Source organism: Manis pentadactyla, chromosome 10, assembly GCF_030020395.1.
Source record: "Manis pentadactyla isolate mManPen7 chromosome 10, mManPen7.hap1, whole genome shotgun sequence".
Lineage (NCBI taxonomy): Eukaryota > Metazoa > Chordata > Mammalia > Pholidota > Manidae > Manis > Manis pentadactyla.
In genome coordinates, this window is record NC_080028.1 from 14,814,539 (window position 1) to 14,837,500 (window position 22,962).

The following is a 22,962-nucleotide window of genomic DNA, read 5'->3' on the forward strand; positions in this document are numbered from 1 at the left end:
GTTCTAATGTGAATAAGTATTTTAGTAAAAGAACACTATTTCATCATAGGCACTGATATTTTTACATTTAAATGTAGGGGCATTGTGTGTTTTTTTTAGGGGATTTTTTTGGAAAGCTCTTTCAGTTTGGTCTAAATTGTGACTAAAATCAGTGAAAAAGAAAGAAGTACCAATAAATGTGCTCTAATTGAGCAGATGCATTATGTGTGGGTACAGTGTTCTCTCCTAACTAGACAGGTTAGCGTTCTAAAAACCCTACTGTTGCTGACCTTTTATTCAGTCAGCAAATATTTTTTGAACTCTTATTACCAGAAACTGTGCTGGCAACTTGGAAAAACTGAGTTGAGGGAACAAAAGTTTTGAATGAATCTATGCAAAGTTGTTAAGTTTTTTACATTCACTTAAAGAAATTAATGAATTTGGGATGTAAGACTGGCAACAGTATTATTTTTAATTTAACAGTATTGTTTTTATGTAATACATACTAGAAAAGTAGGGATCTTGCCACAATTTCAAACATGTTTGTAATTTTCTTATAGATAATATGCATACTATACTTCTTTTCCCCATTTCCCCATCCAAGTATTCTTTCTGGTTGTATGGTCCTAGAAATGCACTAAATACTTGGGATAGAAACTACTTTGGGTAGCATTTATTTAATACAGTTGGCATGGTTGAGTTAGTCAATTTCAAGTTTTGATTACAATGCACAGGATCATATGCAAAATTTTATAAAGCCCTGGTATAAGCGGCCAGCACCCTAGTGCACATCTCAGCTCCCTCCTTCCTAACTGCAACCTGCAGTTCCAAGGCCTGAGTTTACATTCCTAAACTTCCTTCTCTGTATTCTACTGTTCAATTCCCTTTTCTTAAATGCAGGTGAAACATTTGGGCTAGTCTAGAACCCAAATCCTTGTATTTCAGGAAAAAGTGTTGAATAAAGCCAAGATAATAGGGTTTTTGTGTAAGGGTAACTCAGAAGGAAAAGGGTTACTGGGCAAGCATCCCCACACCCCATATGTATTAGCTACTCAATTAATTCTAGAATATCCCGGAGATCAAAGTTGATCCTGAGACAAGGAGCCAGGATTCTTGCTGCTACTCTGTGGAATTAAAGTGCAAATGTCAGTCGTTCTCACAGCCTTTGAGCACATCCATCAGGATAGGGTATAGACTTTTTTATTAACGGTTGTCTTGTCCACTGCTGCCCTCTCATTGCTGTTTCACGTGCTTGACACTTAATAGGCGTGTCATAAATAACTGCTGATTGGATGGGTAAGTGCGAGAATAAATGGAACAGACATTGAACCTGGCTTTACGGAGAAATTAGTTTATGAGGTTGGCGTCACAGGTAAAGTTACAATATAAAGCACTCAGCAGTTTATCAGAAAAAGGCAAGTATTTAGGTGAAGGTGGCAGTAGCAGAAGTGAGACAAAGACGAAGTCAGACACGGTGGCTGACCGCTGGAGGGTGGGGCGGCAGGAAGGCTAGATACATTCCAGAGAGGCACAGCGTTGTGGTTTTTTTTAAGTGTATTTCACTTGTAAATTAGTTTACCTATTGAATTATTTTGGGAATTTTGGATGACTGTAGCTTAAAGATACAGCGGTTTCTGAGTTGCTTTTTTCTTAGGGACTGGTGACATTCCCCAGCGAACGAAATGACGGAAAGTCCCAACTTTTCTAAAACGCTGGGATGGAAAAGTGGTACTTTCTGGTACTGCGCGCTGCTTCACGGAAAGCGCATTCCTACGTTCGCCTCCCCCGCCCAAACAAACAAGCAGCCGAGATGGAGGGTCACATGGCCTGTATCCGCAACTTAATTGGCTGAGCTTGGGGGCATGCGTCTGCGGGCACACGGGTCTCCTGTGCCCTGATTGGGTGCGCAAAGGAGCAGGTGGCCCGTCTGGTGCTGCAGAGTTCTCGGGAAACGTGGGACCTGGTCCCGGGATCTGGCCGCAGTTCTGGGGCTCGGGAAGACGGCGGGCCGCGGGGATCCTGAGCTGAGGGTGGGTAGGAAGAACGAAGCCAGAGACCCAGGAGCCCTGGGCCTTGTACAGAACCGATGCCGACAGGTGAGTCGCGCCGCCCCTCTGCCCCTACGGTGATCCTCACCAGCAGCGCCGCAGCCGAGAGGTGGCGGTCGGGAGGACGCCCACCGCGAAACCAGACTCCGCGCCTGCCGTTCGCCTCCTCCTGCCTGTCCTGGGCCGCCGCTGGGCGCCGCAGGTCGGAAGTCTGGAAAAGTACAGGCTTCACGTGATGGCTTTCAAAAGTCACTCCGTGACATTCTTACTTGGGCCCTCGTTTATCCTTGTTTATAAACACTGGGATTAATTTGAAACTGCAGAAGGTCGTACATGTTATAAAACTAGATCTTAATGAAGTTGTAGAGGTGACCATATTAAGTAGGAAAATTGTACATATTACAGAAGTGCATTTCACTCCTCAGAAATGTTTAAGCAACCTGAAGTATCAGAGAATAGCCCACATTGTAATTTAATAGCGTTAAAAGCTGGACTCCGGAACCAAGCTGCTGGGTTTGAATCCAAGGCCTGCACTTTATTAGCTTACCAACCTTGGGCAAGTTACTTTACCTATTTACCTGTTAAGACATTTTTAAAATGGGTTCTTGTGAGGATTTCATGAGGCATCTGAATACAAGTGATTTATGGTATTAACTCATTCTTTGCAGTCAGCCAGGATGTACTGTCCCCCATTTTCCTGATTCTCAAACTGAAGCATAGAGAAGTGAAGTGACTCCCTCAAGTCTCAGCACAACTAATGACCAGGAATTAAGCCCAGGCAGCCCACAATTTTAGCCACTACATTAAGTTGCTTCCTGAACTTGGTTTGTTCATTCAATTTCAGTTGACAAAAACTGAGTACAGGGGATAAAGCAGAACAGCCCTGAGACTCTGCCCTCACAGTGCTTGCAGTCTAGTGCAGGTTATTCAGTGCCAGCCAGGGGGAGGGTATGGAAGCAATTCATTGGAACACGGTGACCAGTCTCTGCCCTTTTGGAGGGTAAGACAGGAATAACACATGAACAGCTGCTGCTATGACAACTGACACAGAGGAGTGGTCCATGGTGGTGCTATGAGAGCCTACAGTGGGGACAGAGGTCGTCTTCTATTCATGAAGATCAGGGAGGTTTCCCTTAGACCTAAGAGTTGGGGGCATTTTAGGCATGGGGAACAGCCTTCAGTCTTAAAAGACCCTGTGGTGGGAATAGGTAGAACACCAGGGACTGAAAGGAAGCAAGTATGACTGGTGTATGGAGAGGGGGATGGGGGTTCAGGTGGTGACGGAGCCCAGACAAAGAGGCCTTTAGGCCATGGTAAGGCATTTTTACTTTGTTTTGTCTTTATCCTGAAGTGTCATTGGTAAGTTTATTGCAGGGAGGTGACAAGATACATTCTGACAAGCTGGAGAGAAGCCCAAGTGGACTTACTGAAGCCCTGCAGGGACAGGCTCTTCTGGGAAGAAACTGTAAGGTAAGAAAAGGAGAGGGTCTAGAACTAAGCCTTGAAGATGAGCCTGCAAAGGAGACAGATAGAGGGAAGTCAGAAGTGTAGGAAGGAAGGAGAACCAGGAGAGTGGGAGGTCCTGGACGTCAAGTAAGAATGTTTCACAGAGAAAGTGGTCAACTGTGCTAAAAGCTGCACAGGCCAAAAGAGATAGGAATTAAACTACTCATTGGCTCTAAAAAATCACATGGACATTGTCTTTACTGAGATCTATATGAGGAGGAAGAGAGGAAATGGGGTGAAAGAAGGATCTGCAAGAATTAACTGAGGGGAAGAGAAAAATGGGTTTTTAGTTGGAGCAGCAGTGAGAGGAAGAGCCATTGAGGCGAAAGGTGGGTGCCTCACATACAGCTGAAGGACTGACTTGTGAGAAAGAGCTCAGGACAGAGGGGTTGGGATCAACACAGGAGCAGGGGTCACCTGGAAAATGGAGGTACAGTATAGCTCTAGGGAAGGGGAGAGACCAGAAGGTTTATGTTTGGTGTGATAAGTTGCTCTCCTTTGTACACGTTAGTGTGAAGGGCATTGGTTGAGAGTGAAGGAGGATATGGGGGTCTGAGTTGAGAAGATTTGGCATAGGGTGGGCTATGTGCCAGAGTAAGTTGACCAGAGATTGTTTTAGGATGGTCTGGCAGAGACCCAAATATGCAGCAGTGGTCAGAAATTAGCCTCCTGGATCATGCAAAATAGTACAGGAGTGAAGACGGAGGCTAGTTAGAAACAATTTATATTTAATGACTGTAATAAAGGAGGCATCACAAAACAGAAGGAAAAGGTTGTTCAAAATGATGCTTAGAAAAAGCTAAGCTACTGGCAAAATCTATGTAGACTCTCAGCTCACAACCAGGAATTTCATATGAATTAAAGGACATCATTCCTAAAATTCAAACAGAAATAGAGAAGGAAATAAGGATGAACTTTTATGTGATCATCTGATACATAAAAGCAGTAGGAATCCTGAAGGAAACGGAAAGTTCTCTTTTACCGTTTTACCACTTAAAGTTAACCGCTTTGTTCTGACACATGTTACTCTATGTATGTACCTTGAAGACATTATGCTAAGTGAAATAAGCCAGACACAACAGGAAAATACCATATAACTCCACATATGTGAAGTATTGAGAATAGGCAAATTCCTAGAGACAGAAAGCAGAATAGACTGAAGTTATCAGAGGGTTGAGAGGAGGAAGGAGTGGGGATTACATCCAGAGTTGTGTTTGAGAAGATAAAAGAGTTAGGGTGATGGTGCTGGTAGTTGTACGACATTGTGAATTTACTAAATGCAACTGAATTGTAGACTTAAAAATGGTTAAAATGGCAAATGTTATGTTATGAATATCTTACCACAATTAAAAAACAAAGTAAACTGGTCAAAATATTTCCAAAGACAAGATTGTTTTTCTTAATGTATAAAGAGTTTCTACAAGTCAATTTTTTTTTTTTTTTTTTAATAATTATTTTTTATTGAAGGGTAGTTGACACACAGTATTACATTACATGAGTTTCAAGTGTACAACACAGTGGTAGAACATTTATATACATAATTCTAGGTTCCAGCTATCACCCTACCAAGCTGTTACAATATCTTGACTATATTCCTTATGCTATACATTACATCCTGGTTACTAATTTATTTTACCATTGGAAGTCTGTCCTTTTTTTTTTTTTTTTTTTTTTTTTTTTTGTGAGGGCATCTCTCATATTTATTGATCAAATGGTTGTTAACGACAATAAAATTCTGTATAGGGGAGTCAATGCTCAATGCACAATCATTATTCCACCCCAAGCCTAATTTTTGTCAGTCTCCAATCTTCTGAGGCATAACAAACAAGTTTTTACATGTAGAACAAATTCTTACATAATGAATAAGTTACATAGTGAACAGTACAAGGGCAGTCATCACAGAAACCTTCGGTTTTGCTCATGCATTATGAACTATAAACAGTCAGTTCAAATATGAATACTCATTTGGTTTTTATACTTGATTTATATGTGGATACCACATTTCTCTCTTTATTATTATTATTTTTAATAAAATGCTGAAGTGGTAGGTAGATACAAGATAAAGGTAGAAAACATAGTTTAGTGTTGTAAGAGAGCACATGTAGATGATCAGGTGTGTGCCTGTAGACTATGTGTTAATCCAAGCTAGACCAGGGCAATAAAACATCCACGGATGCAGAAGATTTCTCTCAGAACGGGGGGGTGAGGTTCTAAGCCTCACCTCTGTTGATCCCCTCTACAAGTCAATTTTTAAAAAGAAAGATTGCTATTTAAAAAGGCCAAAGGCAGGAAAAATTCACAAAAGTAAATAAAGATGGTCAAAATAATAAGAAAAGCTCAGCCTCACTAATAAAAATGAAGTTAAATTAGTGTTGTATTCATGTTTCACGTATCAAAATTAAAACTGATGAATCAGTTAAGCTGCTTGTGACAGTGTCTCCTGAGATACTTTTTCTGAATAGTAAATTAACAGCTTAGCTTTTCAAATGTCCTCACATCTCCTCTTCAGTTTTTTTTTTCCTCTTCAGTTATTCTACTCCTAGGAATTCATCCTAAAGGAAAAAATATATATATGAAATGTGGACAGGTACTCAGCATATAGCAAAAATTACAAATAGCCTAAATGCTCAATGTTAGAGAATAAATTACAAAATTACAGTGTATCCATCTCATATATCATGCACTTGTTTTAAATGTTAAGAGTGTTTTTGATGCCAACATTACTGACAGTGGTTAGCATAAAAAAAAAAAGTGCATTGATCACAGAGGAGTCACAATCATGATTTTCACTTCTGTAATCAACTGTTTGCTCATCAGAGAGAAAGACAGCTTTAATTGTTCAGAAAACTCACTTCAGCACATAATAGTTCTCCTTCGAGTAAGCAGAAAATGTGAGAAAGCATGCTTTTCTCTTAGCCTCATTGAGCAGGAGCATCTTGCCATGGTCAGTGTGGTTCTAATGTTTCACCTGTCATTTCTTATAATGTAACCCCCACAGGTAAGCGAGCTACTTCGTCCGGTGCTTAGCCAAACACTGGGATCTGTTCCGACCCTGGAGGAACCCCTGCCTGTGCTGGACTTAATGGAAGATGGTATGTTGGCATTGAGTGTGGTGCCAGAATTTTCAAGGAAATTCTGAATCTTTGCAATTTTCACTTTATAGGCTGAGTTTAGAACCTAACTTTTCATGTACGAGGCGTCCTTGTTTTATGTGTTTAAAAAGTATAGTAAATGGGGCAAGTAACACAAAAAAACTGGACATCTATGTCAAAATATGAACAGTTGTGTATAGGTGGTGGGATTATGAAAGACTTTTTTCCACTGCCTTCTAGTTTTCAGAATTTGGCAAATTCTCTGTAGTGAGAATGTATTGCTTTTTATAATAAGCACGTATCATTTTGGATAACCAAAGCATCTAAAATACAATTTTCACAATTTTCATGGACTTTTTGTAAGTGATACACTTCTTTCTAAAATATTAAACTCATATTACTATGGGAATGCTAGCTCCAGATATGCCTTCATAATGTCTACCATTTATTGCATACTTGCTTTGTACCAGGTTCCGTGCAGGTACTTAACATGCACTGTAACCCTCACAGTATTCCTGCGAAGCTCAGGTGCTATTCTCTCCATTTTACAGATGGTGCTATTGTTGTTACTGTTAATACTTTAAACTGGTCTATTCTAATCACTGCTTGTTTACTTGTTTACTCTGAGACTAAGTAACTTCCCCAGGATGACCCCGTAAATTACAGCCAGACTGGGCTTAGGCTTTTTGGTTGCAGAGCTACCTGTGTCCCTTCCAGCATGTGGTACGAATGTGAGGCCTGAGCTTGTGGGGTCCGGGGCTCTAACCTGGATCTGCCTGTACTCTAACTTACTATGCTGTACCTCCTCCTTCCTGTTAAAACCCATGGTCTTGGAAGTTAAAAAATGTTTTACTGTTTACATGTTAGCTTTAGGAATTACCTGAAGGAAACTCAGGCCAAACCACTAGAAGTAAAACAGAAGCTATACCTACAGTTATTTTGGACACACCATAGGCACCAGCAATGAGCTGTTAGTAGGAATGGTGAACCAAAAAGAGAACATTGTTACTTGTTATGTTTCCTTAGAGAATAGTCATTTGGATGAGTTAGGACAGCCTTGAAAGTGAGAAGTCCTTGCATACATGGCAAGGGCATTATTAGGGGCAGGGATTGGAAATGGCTTTTTTTCCCCCACATTCCTTCAAACCTATAAATAATAAGGGAAGGCTGCTGACTAGCTAAATAGCTCAGTACTACACGCTCTGTGGCAGGCCTGAGACACTTAACACTCTAAGGTACTTTGAAGATAAAACAAACTAGGCATGTTTCCATTACCAGAGATAAGAAAATGCGCCAATGGCTATGATGGATCAGGCACAGTATAGCCATCTGTAGGTACCAAATGCTGTCAAGTAGGGACAGCTGGCTAGATTGTTATAGAAGTATGGTCCCCATTCTACAGCTAACAGGATTTCCTCTGGCTCCACTGGGGCATTCATGTGGCATTTCTCATTTTACCTGGCTAAGAGTTATTTTAATTCGGGATTTATGAGAAGGATATTCACATAGTTCTCCTAAGACAAGCATACATTTGTTAACTTACTTTAAATAAATTAACCTACTTATTTTGTGTAATTGTTACTCGGCAAGAATATTTACTCTAAAATACAAAATTCGAGGTGATTGATCCTCCCCTTTCTTAATAAATATTTGCTTCGACCTAAACATCACCTGGAAAATGTAAAACATTAAAAAAAAAAGTGTGGGTGTGTATGCTTGTGTGTTAAGTAATATATGTCTCCCAAAGAGAAAAACAACACAGTTGTAATAAAGGAAATTTGTGTTAAAATAACATTTGAGGTCTGGGAATCTTTCAGTGCTTTGTGGTCTTGTTACTGATCTGTAAAATGGAAATAACTACTTCAGAAGGTCGTTGCAATGCTTAAGTAGACAAAGTGTTTATAAAATATAAGATGTCTAAGTTGTGAAAAGGTGTATTGCAATTAGTTCATAAATGATTTAAAAGGATATATTTGATGTTCCATGTGGAACAGTTTTCCTAATTTACATGGTTTTTTTCTATGCTTTCTACTTAAAGCTCAAATTTGTGTTTCTGTTCTGAAAGTCAACACCCCTTATGTTAAAGCCTGTTCTGTTATTTTTACAGGTATGATGAGTATATTCTGAGTCCCAGGACAGTGGGAATTAGCCAGTGGATTACGGGCATGTTGTGGAAGTTGCTGGTGAAATCCCAGCCCTGCGGGCTCTATTTCTTCAGAAAGATGCTTTCAGCAACAAAGTACAGACCGTTTTTAGCATGCTTCACCTATACAACTGATAGTCAGTCAAACAGAGAAAATATAAGTACAGTGGAAAAGCTCTGTAAATTTTCAGTGGATATCAGGAAAATTCGCAGATTAAAAGGATGGGTACTTTTGGAGAATGAAACCTTTGTTGAAGAAGTTGCAAATATTTTACAACAACTAGGTGCTGATGAGACCGCAGTAGCCAGTATTTTGGAACGCTGCCCAGAAGCAGTGGTCTGCAGTCCAACTGCTATTACCACCCAGAGAGAACTCTGGCAGTTGGTCTGCAAAAATGAGGAAGAGTTGGTCAAGTTAATAGAACAGTTTCCAGAATCTTTCTTTGCAGTTAAAGACCAGGAAAACCAGAAGCTGAACATTCAGTTCTTTCAAGAGATGGGACTCAAAAATGTGGTCATTAGCAGATTTTTGACAACAGCATCTAGTATTTTTCATAATCCTATTGAGAAGAATAAGCAAATGATAAGGATTCTTCAAGAGAGTTATCTAAATTTAGGTGGCTCCAAAGCCAACATGGAAGTGTGGCTACTAAAATTATTAAGCCAAAACCCATTTATTTTGTTAAATTCTTCCACAACTATAAAGAAAACACTAGAATTTCTCCAGGAGCAAGGTTTCACAAATTTTGAAATTCTCCAACTCCTGTCCAAACTCAAAGGATTTCTTTTTCAGCTTTCCCCAAAAAGTGTACAGAATAGTATTTCCTTCTCTAAAAATGCCTTTAAATGCACAGATCATGACCTGAAGCAAATAGTTTTGAAATGTCCTGCCCTTTTATATTATTCTGTTCCAGTTTTGGAAGAGAGAATTCAGGGATTATTGAAAGAAGGAATTTCTATGGCTCAGATAAAAGACATACCAATGGTTCTTGAATTAACACCACAAATAGTACAGTACAGGATAAGGAAACTGAAATCCTTAGGCTATAGAGTTAAGGATGGACATCTGGCAAACCTAAATGGAACGAAAAAAGAGTTTGAAGCTAACTTTGGGAAAATTCAGGCCAAAAAAGGAAGGCCGTTATTTAACCCTGTGGCACCATTAAACGTTGAAGAGTAGCTTGCTGAGTGATGTTCCTTCTTTCCAGCAGCACAGAGTGAAACTGAGTGACTGAGTAGCAAAGATTTAAGTGCTTCAGGCAGTTTGTAGGCACCGGTAATTTTAAGAACCTACTTAGCTTCTGACTGTGTTTAAATTACCTCTAAGTAGATAATCTCTTAGCAGCTCATTTGCTACATTTTAAAATATAAATTGCATTTATTTTAATTAAGTTGGTAATTTGGGCCTTGAGCTATTTCAGAAACTCCTGTACTATTAAATGGCACATGAGTGTGATAGAAGCAAGGCATCTCTAAGAAATGGACAAGTGCCTTCATTTAATTCAGAGTGTGGATACATTTTTAGTCATACAGCCCTTTTCATCTGGGATTTGGATTCCGTAGGTTAGCATCAAGTGAAACATTAGCAAATTTTTCATGTTCTGGTTGGGATGGACAGTTATCTTTGAGAACTACATATTACTCATAATTAAAAAGGATAATTAGATCCTGGTCAATTTATTTAAAATTGACCATTTTCTGTCTCATGAAACACTTTTATGTGCGTTCATTGCTTTACCCATTTTACAGATGAGGAAGCTGAAGCTTAGAAAGGCCACTCAGCTGCCCAGTTACAGAGTCCACATTTATTATGACTTCTGCTCAAACTTCATGAATAGAAAAAGGATTGCTTAGAGGTGGCACAGGAAAAGTCACCCCTACCTGTCATGCTAAAAGAGTGAGTACCAACAACACATTTAGGGATTTTTACGAAAACTTGTCTGTAAAATTAAATTTGAAATGATCGATATGCCTTTGAAGTAATTGCAGCTTTTTAGACAGCTTTCTGAAAATCCAGGTCTGCCTCTAAAAGGGTGTGTAATGGTACAATTTTAGTAGCAATTCAAGTTTCTATTTCTAAATCTTACTCCAAGGTAAACAACTTAGAAAAAACTGGCTCACATTCAGTTGAGTTTGAATTTTGTAACTATGCAACCTGTTTATTCTGACACTCAAACATATGTGGACTATATGTGCATGGCCTTCTCTTAATGAAAAAGTTATGAAAAGCACAGGCCATATTTTCACTCTATATATTCAGCAAATGCAAGGAACCCTCACTATTAAAGTCTGTCCAGTTCTAGTTAGAGTGAAAGACATCCCTGTGCAGTAACTACTAATGCCAGGCATGTTGTGCTTTACAACCGTGAGAATGGAGTACCACCATTTCACAGATGAGGAGACTCAGGCACAGCTTAGAGTAAGCCAGAGTCAGTGGGAATGTTTGCTCAAGGAGGACAGTGGCAGCCAAGTCCAGTTGGGGCAGGGTTCTCTGTTGGGGAGTGGCACAAGATACACCACAGGCCCATCTAAGGAGTGGGATCTCATTCCAACTGTGATAGGAATGCCTTGGAGAGTTTAGTTGATGCTTGTTGTCCTGACGCGGTTATCAGTGGTTCACTCCCTCTTTGACTTTCACAAGTGTCTCAGTTTGGGATGCATTATACCTTATATGGTCACTTTGATACTCTATACCTATTTTGAGATACCTACTTGATATCTGAGCAGGGATGTCCAACAGGCAAATGGCCAAGTCTGGACGTGGGAAAAGTCAGGACAGGAGATAGGTATTCAGGGATCACCTGCATATCTTTGGTATTTAAGCTGTGTGGCTAAATGATACTGCCCAGAAACAGAGATATATTTGTAGTAGTGGCTGGCCAAGCCTAGAAAGGGTTGACCAGAGAAAGAAGTCTGCCAAGAGATGGCCATGGTCAGTAGTACTGAATGCCATAAAAAGGTCAACTAAGATACAAAGAAGTGACCAATGGATTTGGCAAAAAAGAAATCAGTTGGGCCTATCAAGAGTGATTCTGGTAGAATTAGTAAGAGGGCAACTGGAGTGGCTTGAGAGATTAAGAGATGAAGAGGAGGCAGGGGCTCTAAAGTTTTTTCAGAAATTTTGCTGTGAAAGAAACAAAAATGTAGATTGTGAGATTCAGAGTAGTTTTTCTTTTTAAGAAAGAAAATGCTGGAACATGTTTATATGTGCTGATGGGTATGACCCAGGAGAGAAATGGATGAGTTGGAAAAACTGCAGGATTAACATCCTTGAGGAAGTGACGGTGGGCTGACTGGCTAAGAGCAGAGATACTGGTCCTGGTCCGGAGAGCACGGGAAGACAGGCAGGTTGATGTGCAGTGGGCAGAGGGAGAGGAAGGAGAGCTGCCTTCTGGCTGCCTCTTTACGGAGGAGACGGTAGCAAAGGGAAAGAGGAACAGGAGGGGTGTAAGGAGGAGGTATGAGATAGTCACTGAGAAGCTGGAAAGTGAATAGACAGGTTATATAAGAAAATTTGACAGTTGAGTGGCCGTTACTTTAAAAATAGCCTCGTCAGTTACAGCAGCAAAATTTAAGTGCTCAGGCCCAGCCAGAAAACCAGAGGCAGTTATAGTTATATAATTTATAGTAAGACATTTGTAGCTAACTCTAACATGAAAAGATCAAATTTTCTAAAAAATCTACCTTTGTGGTCATTCAGTGTACTATTTTCCCTTACACCAAATCCATTCCATTATTTTTTAAGTCCTTGAACCTCAGCCTTTTTCCATTCTTGCATTCTTATTCAGATCTTCCTATGAATAAAATTTTAAATATTTTAAAGCAACAAAATAGCAAGGGGAGATATACTTAGATAAAACAATAGAGGTCAAATTTTATTTCCTCTGTGAAAAAAGGCTCTAATAATAAAATTAAATTTCCTTTAAACAATTTATGTATAATTATACCAAATTCATTTCTGTGACAAATGTGATAAGCTCCAAAATAAGTATGATCCCTGGACGACTTCTAGTGAGCTGAAGTTCAACAGCCTAGTAATAAGTAAGCATACATGCGGCGCTGAATGCCGACAGCAGAATGAAGGGCTAGTTAGTGGGTGGTCCCATTGTGTTTCTGGATTCAAGCTGTAGAAGATGTGACTTAAATCTAATTCAGAAGTGATACTGGAAATTCAACTAACCTTGAAAGTTAGCCTGTTCAGTATTTGTAAAAAGATTAAACATACTTCCTCCTCCTGAGCTAATGGACAGCACCTGACCAATAACTAGATGCCCAGTAAATGTAATTTTCTACCTTCCTTCAACTGGTTCCCATCCGTTTTGAGTCATTTCTGTCCAGTGAAGGATCTAAGTTGGTTCCACAGCTAATGAGGACAGAGGGAGGTGCTCCCTACTTTACCAGTTCCCAAATTTTACAGTACACAAAAATCACCTGCAGAGGTTAAACTGCAGTCTTGGGCCCCATCCTGCAGAGATTCAGCAAGTTGGGGTAAAACCTAGTAATATGTGTTTTTAATCTTAAATATCAGGTTGTTTAAAATACACTTGTATGTCATTGTGTTAGCATCAAAATACATACTGAGATGTTTTATCATGTTCATGCATCAAAAAAGTTTAAAAGCTAGCTCCAGTGCCTTCTGAACCACTGTGTAACTAAAAATTTTACGACTACCCTGTTTTGTAATATTTCCTTTATTTCCTTAGATCTTTATGAAACATTTCATCTTTTGCAGATCATAGTGCTTTATTAAGATTCATGTATTCTTTTCCCATTCCTTTAATACAAAAAAATTATTCAATCATCAGTTATTTTCATCTGACATTTCAGTAAGTACAGGATTCTGAATATCAACATTATTAACCAGTAATTAAAGTGGGTCACACAAGTTTATCCTCATTGTGCCAAACACCCACTCAAAAGATAAGCTGAATAACAGATGCCTCCAGATGTATACAACAACCTTAGTTTCTTGACGTGAACTATTAAGGTTTAACAAGTCAAATTGCTAATCTATGAAAATAAACTGGAAAAGATACAAGTGTACAGCTGTACATATCACATGGCAAGTTCATGTCAACAAGACCCTCTATAACTGCTCCTTTGTATAGTTTTCTGCTATCATTGCAAAAGCCTCTCCTAAACAAAGTTATAAGTTTAACACAAATGATAAGAAAAAATGTACCAGATGGCTTTTCTATAGAAATTAATTGCCACCATTTTTCCTCAAGTAATTTTAGACAACTAAGTTGAAAATAAATATGTAAGCACAGAGTAAGCTAAAGTTTATAGTTAGCAGTTTCAGGTCAAAGCACAGCAGAGCCTATGACTACAGAAAATAAAATAGATATACACTAGCAATGAAGCAGTTACTTCTTTCAAACTGCAGGAAACAAGTTCTCCAAAACCATTATTTAGATGATTTAGTGTTCATCTATTAGCTCGAGTTGTTTTTTCAGTCCCCTTTCCTAATGGCATTTGACCAGCTATGTCAACAAATATACCTTAAATCATACTGCTTGAAATAAATATCCATTAATTTCCAATAAATTGAACTCCTTAAAAATTTTGCAGTTTTGTATACAGCAGAAAGGTTCAAGAACCTTTGTAGAACTGCTTAAATCTCTGCTGATAGCTATGAAAGCTTTTAACAGTGATGTTCTTATCCATTTGTTGATCCACATCATTAATGTAAAGCTCTTAGTTGTTTACAAACTAACATTTAAGCCTTGGGGGTTGGACTAATCTGAAGTTCTCAGGGATGCTATTTTGACTTATCACCTCCTTTTCTCCCCTCCCTCACACACACAAAAAAAGTCTGCAGAATGGGGTAAATTTCTAAACTTAAGTATAAAGAAAATAAGATTTTTCAGTCTTGGATTATAACCCTTTGTTAAGAGGAATCCAAATATATATATACCACTTTTTAAATCTGATGAGACAAAACGAAAAGATGAGTTCCAGCTAAGTCTTATTCTTTGAAAATGAATTTGACATGATGAGACATGTTAATAAGACATGACACACTCATGATGATCCATAATCAAAAACTTCAATTGCCCACCTTAAGCTGACTTCAGAAATGGTACAGTTTACAGCTGCTTTTAAAGGACTGCAAGTATTATTTTAAAAGCCAATAAATCACTGAAAGCACTTATATATATTTTACAACTAAAGCTAATCTATGGAGCCATTTCATTCAATTTAAAAGTCAATCCCCATGTATTTGTGGGGGTTGCTCCTACTGTGTTTTTAAAAAGGCATACTGCTAACAATTGAAGCCATCCTAGAGATTAAACAGCTGTGAAGAATTCCTTTTATATCTTGGATGCTTTAAGTAATTCTTAAGACCTTAAAGTTATTTGTTGCTCCTTAATATGAAACTCTTCCATAGCTTCTGACTAGCAAAGAAATGTTTGTTAGGCACTGTGAGGTGTATCAATTATGGAGCATGAACCCAGACTGAAGTGTACAATTTGGTGATAACTGACTGTTAATAAAAAGTTAACAAGCACTATCTTCTCTGCTGAGAGCAAGAAATGCCTTGACCCCACTACTCCTGAGATTCTTAAGAGGGAAAACTAATTTCACAAACAACTTTTAAAAGAATCCATCCATATATAATTCTAAGAACTGCACATATTTAGGATATTAGAAAAGATGTTTTCTAAGGCATCAATGATTAAATTAATATAATGCATATCTAACAACAGATGGTTAACACTCAGTATCGTAAAACCATTTATCTTTTAAATTTCTCTAATTCCTCCTACTTTTAACAGCTTAAATAAGAAAAGAATGCCTCTTGGCCTAATCAAATATGGTTATTAAAAAAAACTAAGACATCTGAAACTATTAGGCACATCAAAGGTACAGTTTATATAGTTCAAGGTTCCCTTCTTAAGGGGCAGATGAGTTACCTGGCACATTATACATATGGAACTGTAAAGATCACCCACTAACTTCAACTTTCACATTTTTAGTTAAACTGAAGGACTTATAGTAAATATTCAAATATACCATATCTTCAGTTACAACTGAACAAGTGTAACATTTTACCAGATAAAAAGCTGGAATTTAAGTATGAGAAACCTTCATACACTGTGCTAGTATTGGTCTCTTCTATTTCATGAAGGCCAGTCATCAATACTTTCAACACAGCAGTTTAGAAGATAAACGTTCATAACAGGTGACTTGGTTGTAGTCCATAATTTAGCAATTCAATGCCACTGGCATCATAATGCTGGGAGAGCACGTGTATCTCCGTATTCTAGTCAGATTTGTCTTTCTTCTTTCCTGTTAAGGGCACTTTGTTTACCACAGCAGACCCAACGGCTGTAACACCTCCGGCCACAGCGGACACACCCCCTTTCACCAGCCCGATTCCCATGGAAGGCACAGTTGTAACAGCTGTTTTGGTCACTTCCAGACTCTTTCCACCAATCCAAGCCACACCACCAATGGTGGCACCGACAGCTCCCTTTGTAACACTGAAGATACCCCCAGTCACACGGGACAACATGCCTGGCTGCTGCTGTGGGTGATCTTTCATTGAACCTAATAATAACAGAAAATATGAGAATGTCAAATACAGGCCTTTACAAGAGTAATACAAATCAGTAAGTAAGAAACCTAAGACTTCGTAACAATCAGGAGGCTGCTTGATAAGGTCAGCCACATACATACAAATCTGATCAAGACGCAAGGGCTCTTCCCTTAAGGCTATAGTTGTACATGTTTTTAAAACATCTTTGTCCAATGCTAAGTTTCTGTACCTCTAAGAAAAATGCTTTAAAGACTAGACAACTTTCATAAAACAGAATCCTACACTAGCTTCCTTCATTAGTTTTGTTGCTGTTAATTTAAAAAAATCTTTTTATGTCCTCACAGGAACATGAAAAAATTAAAAGATTAACATATTTAACCTTCATTTCCTTGACAGAATTTAATCATTACTGAAACAACCTTCTTCATTTAAAGCAGTGGTTCTCCAGGTGTGGCCTGGGACCCAAGACCATTTCAGGGGGTCTGCAGGGTAAAAGCGGCTTCAATAATACATGTCATTTGTCTTTTCACTTTCATTATGTCATGAGTCTATAGCAGACTTTTCCAGGAGCGGAGTGTTGTGCAGTAACACAACAGACTAAACACAAAAGCAGCTGTGAGAATCTAGCTGTCTTCTAATCCAAACATTAAGGAGATTTGCAAAAATTTTAAAATACAATGTCTTCCTGCTCACAATTTTTTTTGTTTTGGAAAATAGTTTCTTTTCAAAAAATGTTAACCACATTATTATGTTAACCACATTATTATGTTAACCACATTATTATGTAATGGGTCTACTGGGTTCTTGTAATGAATAAAATATTTCTCAGTTTTTATTGTTAATACAGCAAACATCAACAAAGACACAAGCTCTTCAGAGTCCTCAATTTTTGAAAAACTGAAGAGCTTCCTGGGACCAACAAGTTTGAGAACCATTGACTTAGATATACATGGGTTTCTGCTCCATGTGCTCCTCAATAATGTAAAGAGCTAATGTTACGTAAAAACTGGAAAATAACTCATCACTTAAAATAGTGTCACCTACATAAAATCACTTTTGTAGTATAGGGAATTTACAGCTATGGTTAATACTTTCACTGCCTCAATCATTCTTACAGAAGACAGTCTGTGATCTAGTTTGTAAGAACTCTTCAAACTCTCCCAGAAAAGATAATGTTAACATGAAAAATTCAGATTTATTCGTCATGAGTTTGTCCTCTTTGGTTTGTGTTTTTTGGCTTTCTAGTTTTTTTTTTAATAGAGCTCTTCAAACCTGCATGTAACCTCAAAGTCAGGCATACTACGACCAGCAGGAAGATTTCATAAAAATTTGCTTGTGCCAGCCTCAAATGAATGAACACAGGTCTTTTCTCCTTCGTAATCTAATGATTTAGATGGAAACAACACATAAACAGTGGTGTTATTTTTCTAAACTTCTTGGAAAAATAGTTGGTAACTATAAGCCACTGAAAAGGAACAACTCACAAAGAAATGTAAATACTCAGGTACATAGGTTCAAAGAGGACCCCCAAAGCTACTAAATCCTAGCAGAATATGGTTTATCAGAGAAGATAACATTGGGAAACTGACAATATTTGATGGCGAAAACAAGTCTGAAAATTGAGCTTTTTCTAATATACAAGGTGCAAATTTATCTTGAGATAATTTTCTTTTTACCGTTTGGAGGTTTTTCATCCTATCAAAAATAGGCAAATCTCACTGGTTAGTCAAAATAGCTCATAAAGCATAGCAATGGCTAAATTTGTAAAAACCAATCAAATTTTAAAATGAAACTTTGAGTAATAAAGAATAGTTAATATAAATTTCAAGACAGCTGAAAGATATAGACAAGCATCCAAATATATTAATTACAAAATTATGATGGAAAGGATTACATAATTGGTAATTCTTTTGTAATCAAGGTCACTAACACTAGAAAAAGCTAGAAAATTCTAATTTGAGGATAAAACCTCATTAGTATTATCCTGCTATGCCATATATGGTGTACATACATTTAACGAAGATAATTTTTCTTAGTTAAATCAGATTTATTAATGCTGTTGGTCTCTTTAATTGTAGTGTGCTCTTAATTACTACCATATAATCAGTCTGTTTTGTAGACTACTTGTGTTTAGCAGGTTGTGATATAAAGACTAACTGAGGCACATTCTCTTTCTTGATAATCATGTTCCTGGATAGCCTTTCTCTCTTTCCTGACTTCCTTCTCACAAAGCTCTTATGAACTTTCTCATTGAGCCCTAACTATTCTGTTCAAAATTCCTGGGTTCTAGTCCTAAAGAATAAAGCAAGGAAAACAGCTGAGCTAATAATCTTCCAGGCTATTCCTCCACCAAACTATACACTAAAACTAATCAGCTAGTTACCTTCACCTTATTTTGGGTTTAACTATGAAATTTTGAAGCAGTTTCAATTTTTGTCTACCATCAAGAAATACAGGAAGAAAATTCTGGACAGTGGGGACCAGAAGTGGGAAGAAAACAATACCCGAAGAGTCACAAATTCCAGCCAGGGCCTCTTCCCAGAGACATCCTAGTGTGTTTGCTACTCCAGCAGGTCTGTCAGTCATTTCATCCCTTTCTCCAATGTGATTCTCTTTCTTACCTATTATGATTGTCCTGTACAAACATGCAGTTTTCTAAGGAGATCACTAGTTGGATTGTTAAAAATATTCTACACCAAAACCATAAATAAAAAATCACTATAGTCATTTTCTGTATGTTATCAGGACATTCAGGTGTGCAGTTGGTATTTCCAAGTATTTTTTAAGTAAAGGTAAGAATAAAATGATTCATTATGTCACAATTTTCAAAAAGAGAATTTACATTAAACAGAAAACCAAGAAAGAGCTGCCGATATAATGTAATGAATAGGTTAATAACAAATCTCAAGTGCCTCTTGAATTCAGTTTTTGTATTCACATCAAAACTAAACAGTTCTTTCACACCCAACAAGCACTCTTCACAAATAAAAGGGTACTCTTACTTTGTGAAATGGTCTTAAAAGAATACGAATAATAGAAGAGTAGACATTACATAATAAAACAATTACACTGTATACCCATGGTATCTGTGCTTTCTTATTAGAGGCTAAAAGTTTATTTTCAATTGTTTTTTGGAACATACTTACAAGGTAAACAGGTTATGTAACTTTAAATTTAATAAAGACAGTAAGAACTTTAATTCATTAGGATATGTGTTTGCATTATTACAGATGCATACTTACCTTCTGGTGGTTCATCACTAAGGTATGGTGGAATTTCTTGTTCATTTTTATCTGCCTGATTCATGATCTCCTAAAAACAATACACATTTCATTTTTACCTCAAAATGTGTTATCACATACACAAGACTTAATCAACTTTATTCAGATAAACATTTTAAAACACCCACCACAAGACTACTTCACCATCTTGTTTCTTTACTACTTTGTGTTAACAAATACTTTTGTTACTGGTTAAGTGTTCTCCATTCTTGTCCCTGCGGAAACAAAGAATTCAAAGGCACAGACACAGTAGGGAAGCAGAGCATAAGTTTTATTTGAATACACCCCATGGGAGGAGTGGGCCGGGGTTAAGGTAGACAAAGACCTCGATCCGTTAGGCAAGTGGCCTCTATATTGCATTCCGGCTAGGAGGCGATTCTATGATTGACAAGGTGGGGTTATCTGATTGATAGGTCCAACTATCTAGCCATCCCTCTCAGTGTGCATGTCCTTTCCCATGATGAGGCATGTTTTGGGCAGTTCATAGTTTTGTTCAATTGCACCCACATAGGGATCAGGTTGGGACCAGCGTGGCCTGGTCTCAAAAGGCAAAGTTACCTCCCTGCAAAGCCGTTGTCTTCACATGAGACTCCCCTATGTGGGCAGAGTTTGGGCAGGTTTTTTTTTGCCTCGAAACTTATTTTCCCCTTCCCTGGCTGCTCATGTCTATCTTTCTGCCTAACAGTATGATCTCACTTATATGTGAAATGTAAAATAGTTGAACTCCAACAGAGTAGATTGGTAGTTGCCAGGGATGAGGGGAGAGGAGTTGGGGAAATGAGGAGATACTGGTCAAAGGATACAAAGGATATAATGTACAGCATAGTGACTATAGTTAACACTGTGTTGTATACTTGAAAGTTGCTAAGAGAGTAGATCATAATGTTTTAACCATAACAAAAGTAATTATATGAGGTGAAGGATGTAGTTAACTTTACTGTCATAAACCTTTTGCAATACATTCTTGCATCAAACCATCACCTTGTACACCTTAAACTTACATAATGCTGTATGTCAATTACATCTCAATAAAGCTGGGGGGAAAGGATACTGTGAAAACTAACAATGTAAGTTAATTAACAAACACTGAGCACTTACTATGGATCAGGTGTATGGGATGTAGCAGTGATTAATACAGACCAAAAAATCTCTGCCATCATGAACACCCCATGCTGATGAGTGGGGGAAGACAATAATAAACAAAGAATATACTGTATGTCAGATGATGTGAAATGCTATGGGAAACAGGGATGGAGAGGGACAAGGTGTGATATTTTAAATAGGTTAGTCCGTGAAGGCCTCACTGTGGTGACATCACAAAGGAGGTACAGATAAAAAATATTTGGGTGAAGAGCCCTGAAGGTGGAACAAACTTCAAGAGCAGTGGTCTTGAGGTGGGATCTTACCAAGAACCACAAGGATAGACAGAGAAGTGTGGCAAAGGCCGAGTCACAGGGCAGTGGGAAAGGATCAAACTGAAGTCTGGATCACACAGGCCGTGAGGGCAATTAGCTTTTAACTCTGGGTGAGCTGGGGAGCCAGTGAAAGGCACTGAATAGAGGAGTGATGTGTTTGACTTACACTTTCAAAAGGTCATTCTGGGTGTTGTGGGGAGAACAAGCAATAACAGAGGCAGAAAGACCTGTTAAGAGACTCAGCATGTCTTCAAGGTTCATACATATTATAGCATATATCAGAACAAAGTGGTTAATTTTAAGTGGTTGAAGGAAGGTCAGGAAATTTTCCCTTTCCTTTATGATTCCTTCTGCTTTTAAGTACCAGATGATCAGATAAAAATTCACCATTATTTCTTTCTATGTATCAGTAATCCATACAAAAAAATGTTGATGGTGAGTAAGGGGGGCAGAGGTAGTGTTTGTGAGAAATGGGATTTTTTCAAAGATAATTTTAACTTCATGCAATTCAATCTGCAATGCTTTTAAAAGCTAAATCCTATCTAAGATGGAACACCACTGCACCCCATTGAGTCCAGCAGCACATACCATGTGCTTAAGTTGTATCTTCTAGTTGCTCTAGTGAAAACCCTGATTCAGGCCATATATCAAGAGTACCCAATCTTATGTTGGTCTGGTGTTTTAATTTAGCACATCATCCCATATACACTTAAGATTTTAAGAGTAACAGTAGAGATCAGTAATCTCTGACAAAAAAAAGTATCAGCTGATGTGTTACTGGGAGGAGTTTGTAACTGATTTGCCTTAATTTTAAAACTCCCTAAAACCTGCAAGTAAAATTTATTTCCATTCATACTTATATTTCTTTAATTTATCATCCTGGTAAGAATATGAGAAATTATGCAGCACAGTGTTTAAGGTTCTGGGATCAGAGTCTGGTTTGAATCCCAACTTGCCATAAACTGTGGGAGGACAAATGACTTCATCAGATCCTTACTGTTCAGGAAATTTTAAATAGACAGTAAAGATATTCTAGCCTCAACTCTAAAATGAGAATACTACTTAACAAATTAAAAACAAAACATGAAGAAATTCTTAACAGAATATATGTGTCCCTTCTGAGGAGTAAGTATATTTTGGGGCCTCTTTCTTCACCACTGGACTGTTAATTCCAATATGAGAGACACTAGCTAGCTTGTTCATACTGTGTTATCACTGTATCAGTACCTGTACATCACACACATACAAATCCTGGATGATCAACTAATCAAGAGATTCTACCATGCCCTATACAGAAATATGAGAATTATATACACACATAATTTACATATTTTAGCTGTAGTTTAAAAACAGGTAAATAGTAATTACATGCATCTCAGAACTGCCTTTCTGTACATATCCCACAAATCCCTGCTAAAAGTCTTACCCATTCCTCCTAACACAGAATCAACTTAAAAAATATATTTTTTAATTTTTCCACATATATCTTGTAATTTTTAAAAAGCCCACCATTTTAAAAGATTAGAGCTGCTTTATACTATGTTATATAAAAGACATACAATTTCATCTAAATATGAATTAACTTTATTCTGTGGTTAGGCAATGAGAAGCCATGAGTAAAGCAACATTGTCAGATCTGTGCTGTAAGAAGCTAACTGAAGCACAAAAGGTTGTAAAGACAGAAAGATTAAAGGCAGAGTAAGAGGCTACTTTAGTAGTCCAGTGAGGCAGAATGTCAGTCTGAACTCTGACAACTTTTCCTGTCTAAATAATGTCTGGGCCAAGAACCTAGGAGTTATCCTTGATTCCTCTTTTTGTACATTCCCATCTAATCATCAGTAAACTCTGTTGCCGAAATAAATCCAAAATATGACCACTTCTTATCACCTCTCTTGCTGCCACTTTGAAGTGAGTCATCATAATCTCTCCCTTGGGACTACTACAAAATATTTTAA

The 22,962-nt window shown here is 37.9% G+C and overlaps 2 protein-coding genes across 3 annotated transcripts in view; one reads left to right on the forward strand and one right to left on the reverse strand.

Moving 5' to 3' along the window:
- Positions 1-1,122: 1,122 nt before the first annotated feature.
- On the forward strand, positions 1,123-10,335 carry MTERF2 (mitochondrial transcription termination factor 2). Its single transcript, XM_036891061.2, has 4 exons — positions 1,123-2,075; positions 3,402-3,497; positions 6,532-6,625; positions 8,733-10,335. The coding sequence occupies exon 4, from the start codon at positions 8,791-8,793 to the stop codon at positions 9,946-9,948; it is 1,158 nt and encodes a 385-aa protein (XP_036746956.2). The 5' UTR covers positions 1,123-2,075; positions 3,402-3,497; positions 6,532-6,625; positions 8,733-8,790; the 3' UTR covers positions 9,949-10,335.
- Positions 10,336-15,618: 5,283 nt separating this feature from the next.
- The window catches only part of TMEM263 (transmembrane protein 263), a 13,834-nt gene continuing 6,490 nt past the window's right edge, over positions 15,619-22,962 (reverse strand). Inside the window, exons 2-3 of one of the 2 annotated variants that reach the window (XM_036891062.2) lie at positions 19,554-19,623; positions 15,619-16,322 (exon numbers count right to left, since the gene is read on the reverse strand). In XM_036891062.2, coding sequence (XP_036746957.1) covers positions 16,036-16,322; positions 19,554-19,617 — 351 coding nt within the window. In that variant the 5' untranslated portion in view covers positions 19,618-19,623 and the 3' untranslated portion in view covers positions 15,619-16,035. Of the gene's footprint in view, positions 16,323-19,553; positions 19,624-20,506; positions 21,970-22,962 lie in introns of those variants that run through there. The other variant, XM_057486436.1, reaches the window with a different exon arrangement.

Bases quoted from the DNA above. Each gene is read 5' to 3' on its own strand.
- MTERF2 (XM_036891061.2), top strand. From the start codon at position 8,791: ATGTTGTGGAAGTTGCTGGTGAAATCCCAGCCCTGCGGGCTCTATTTC.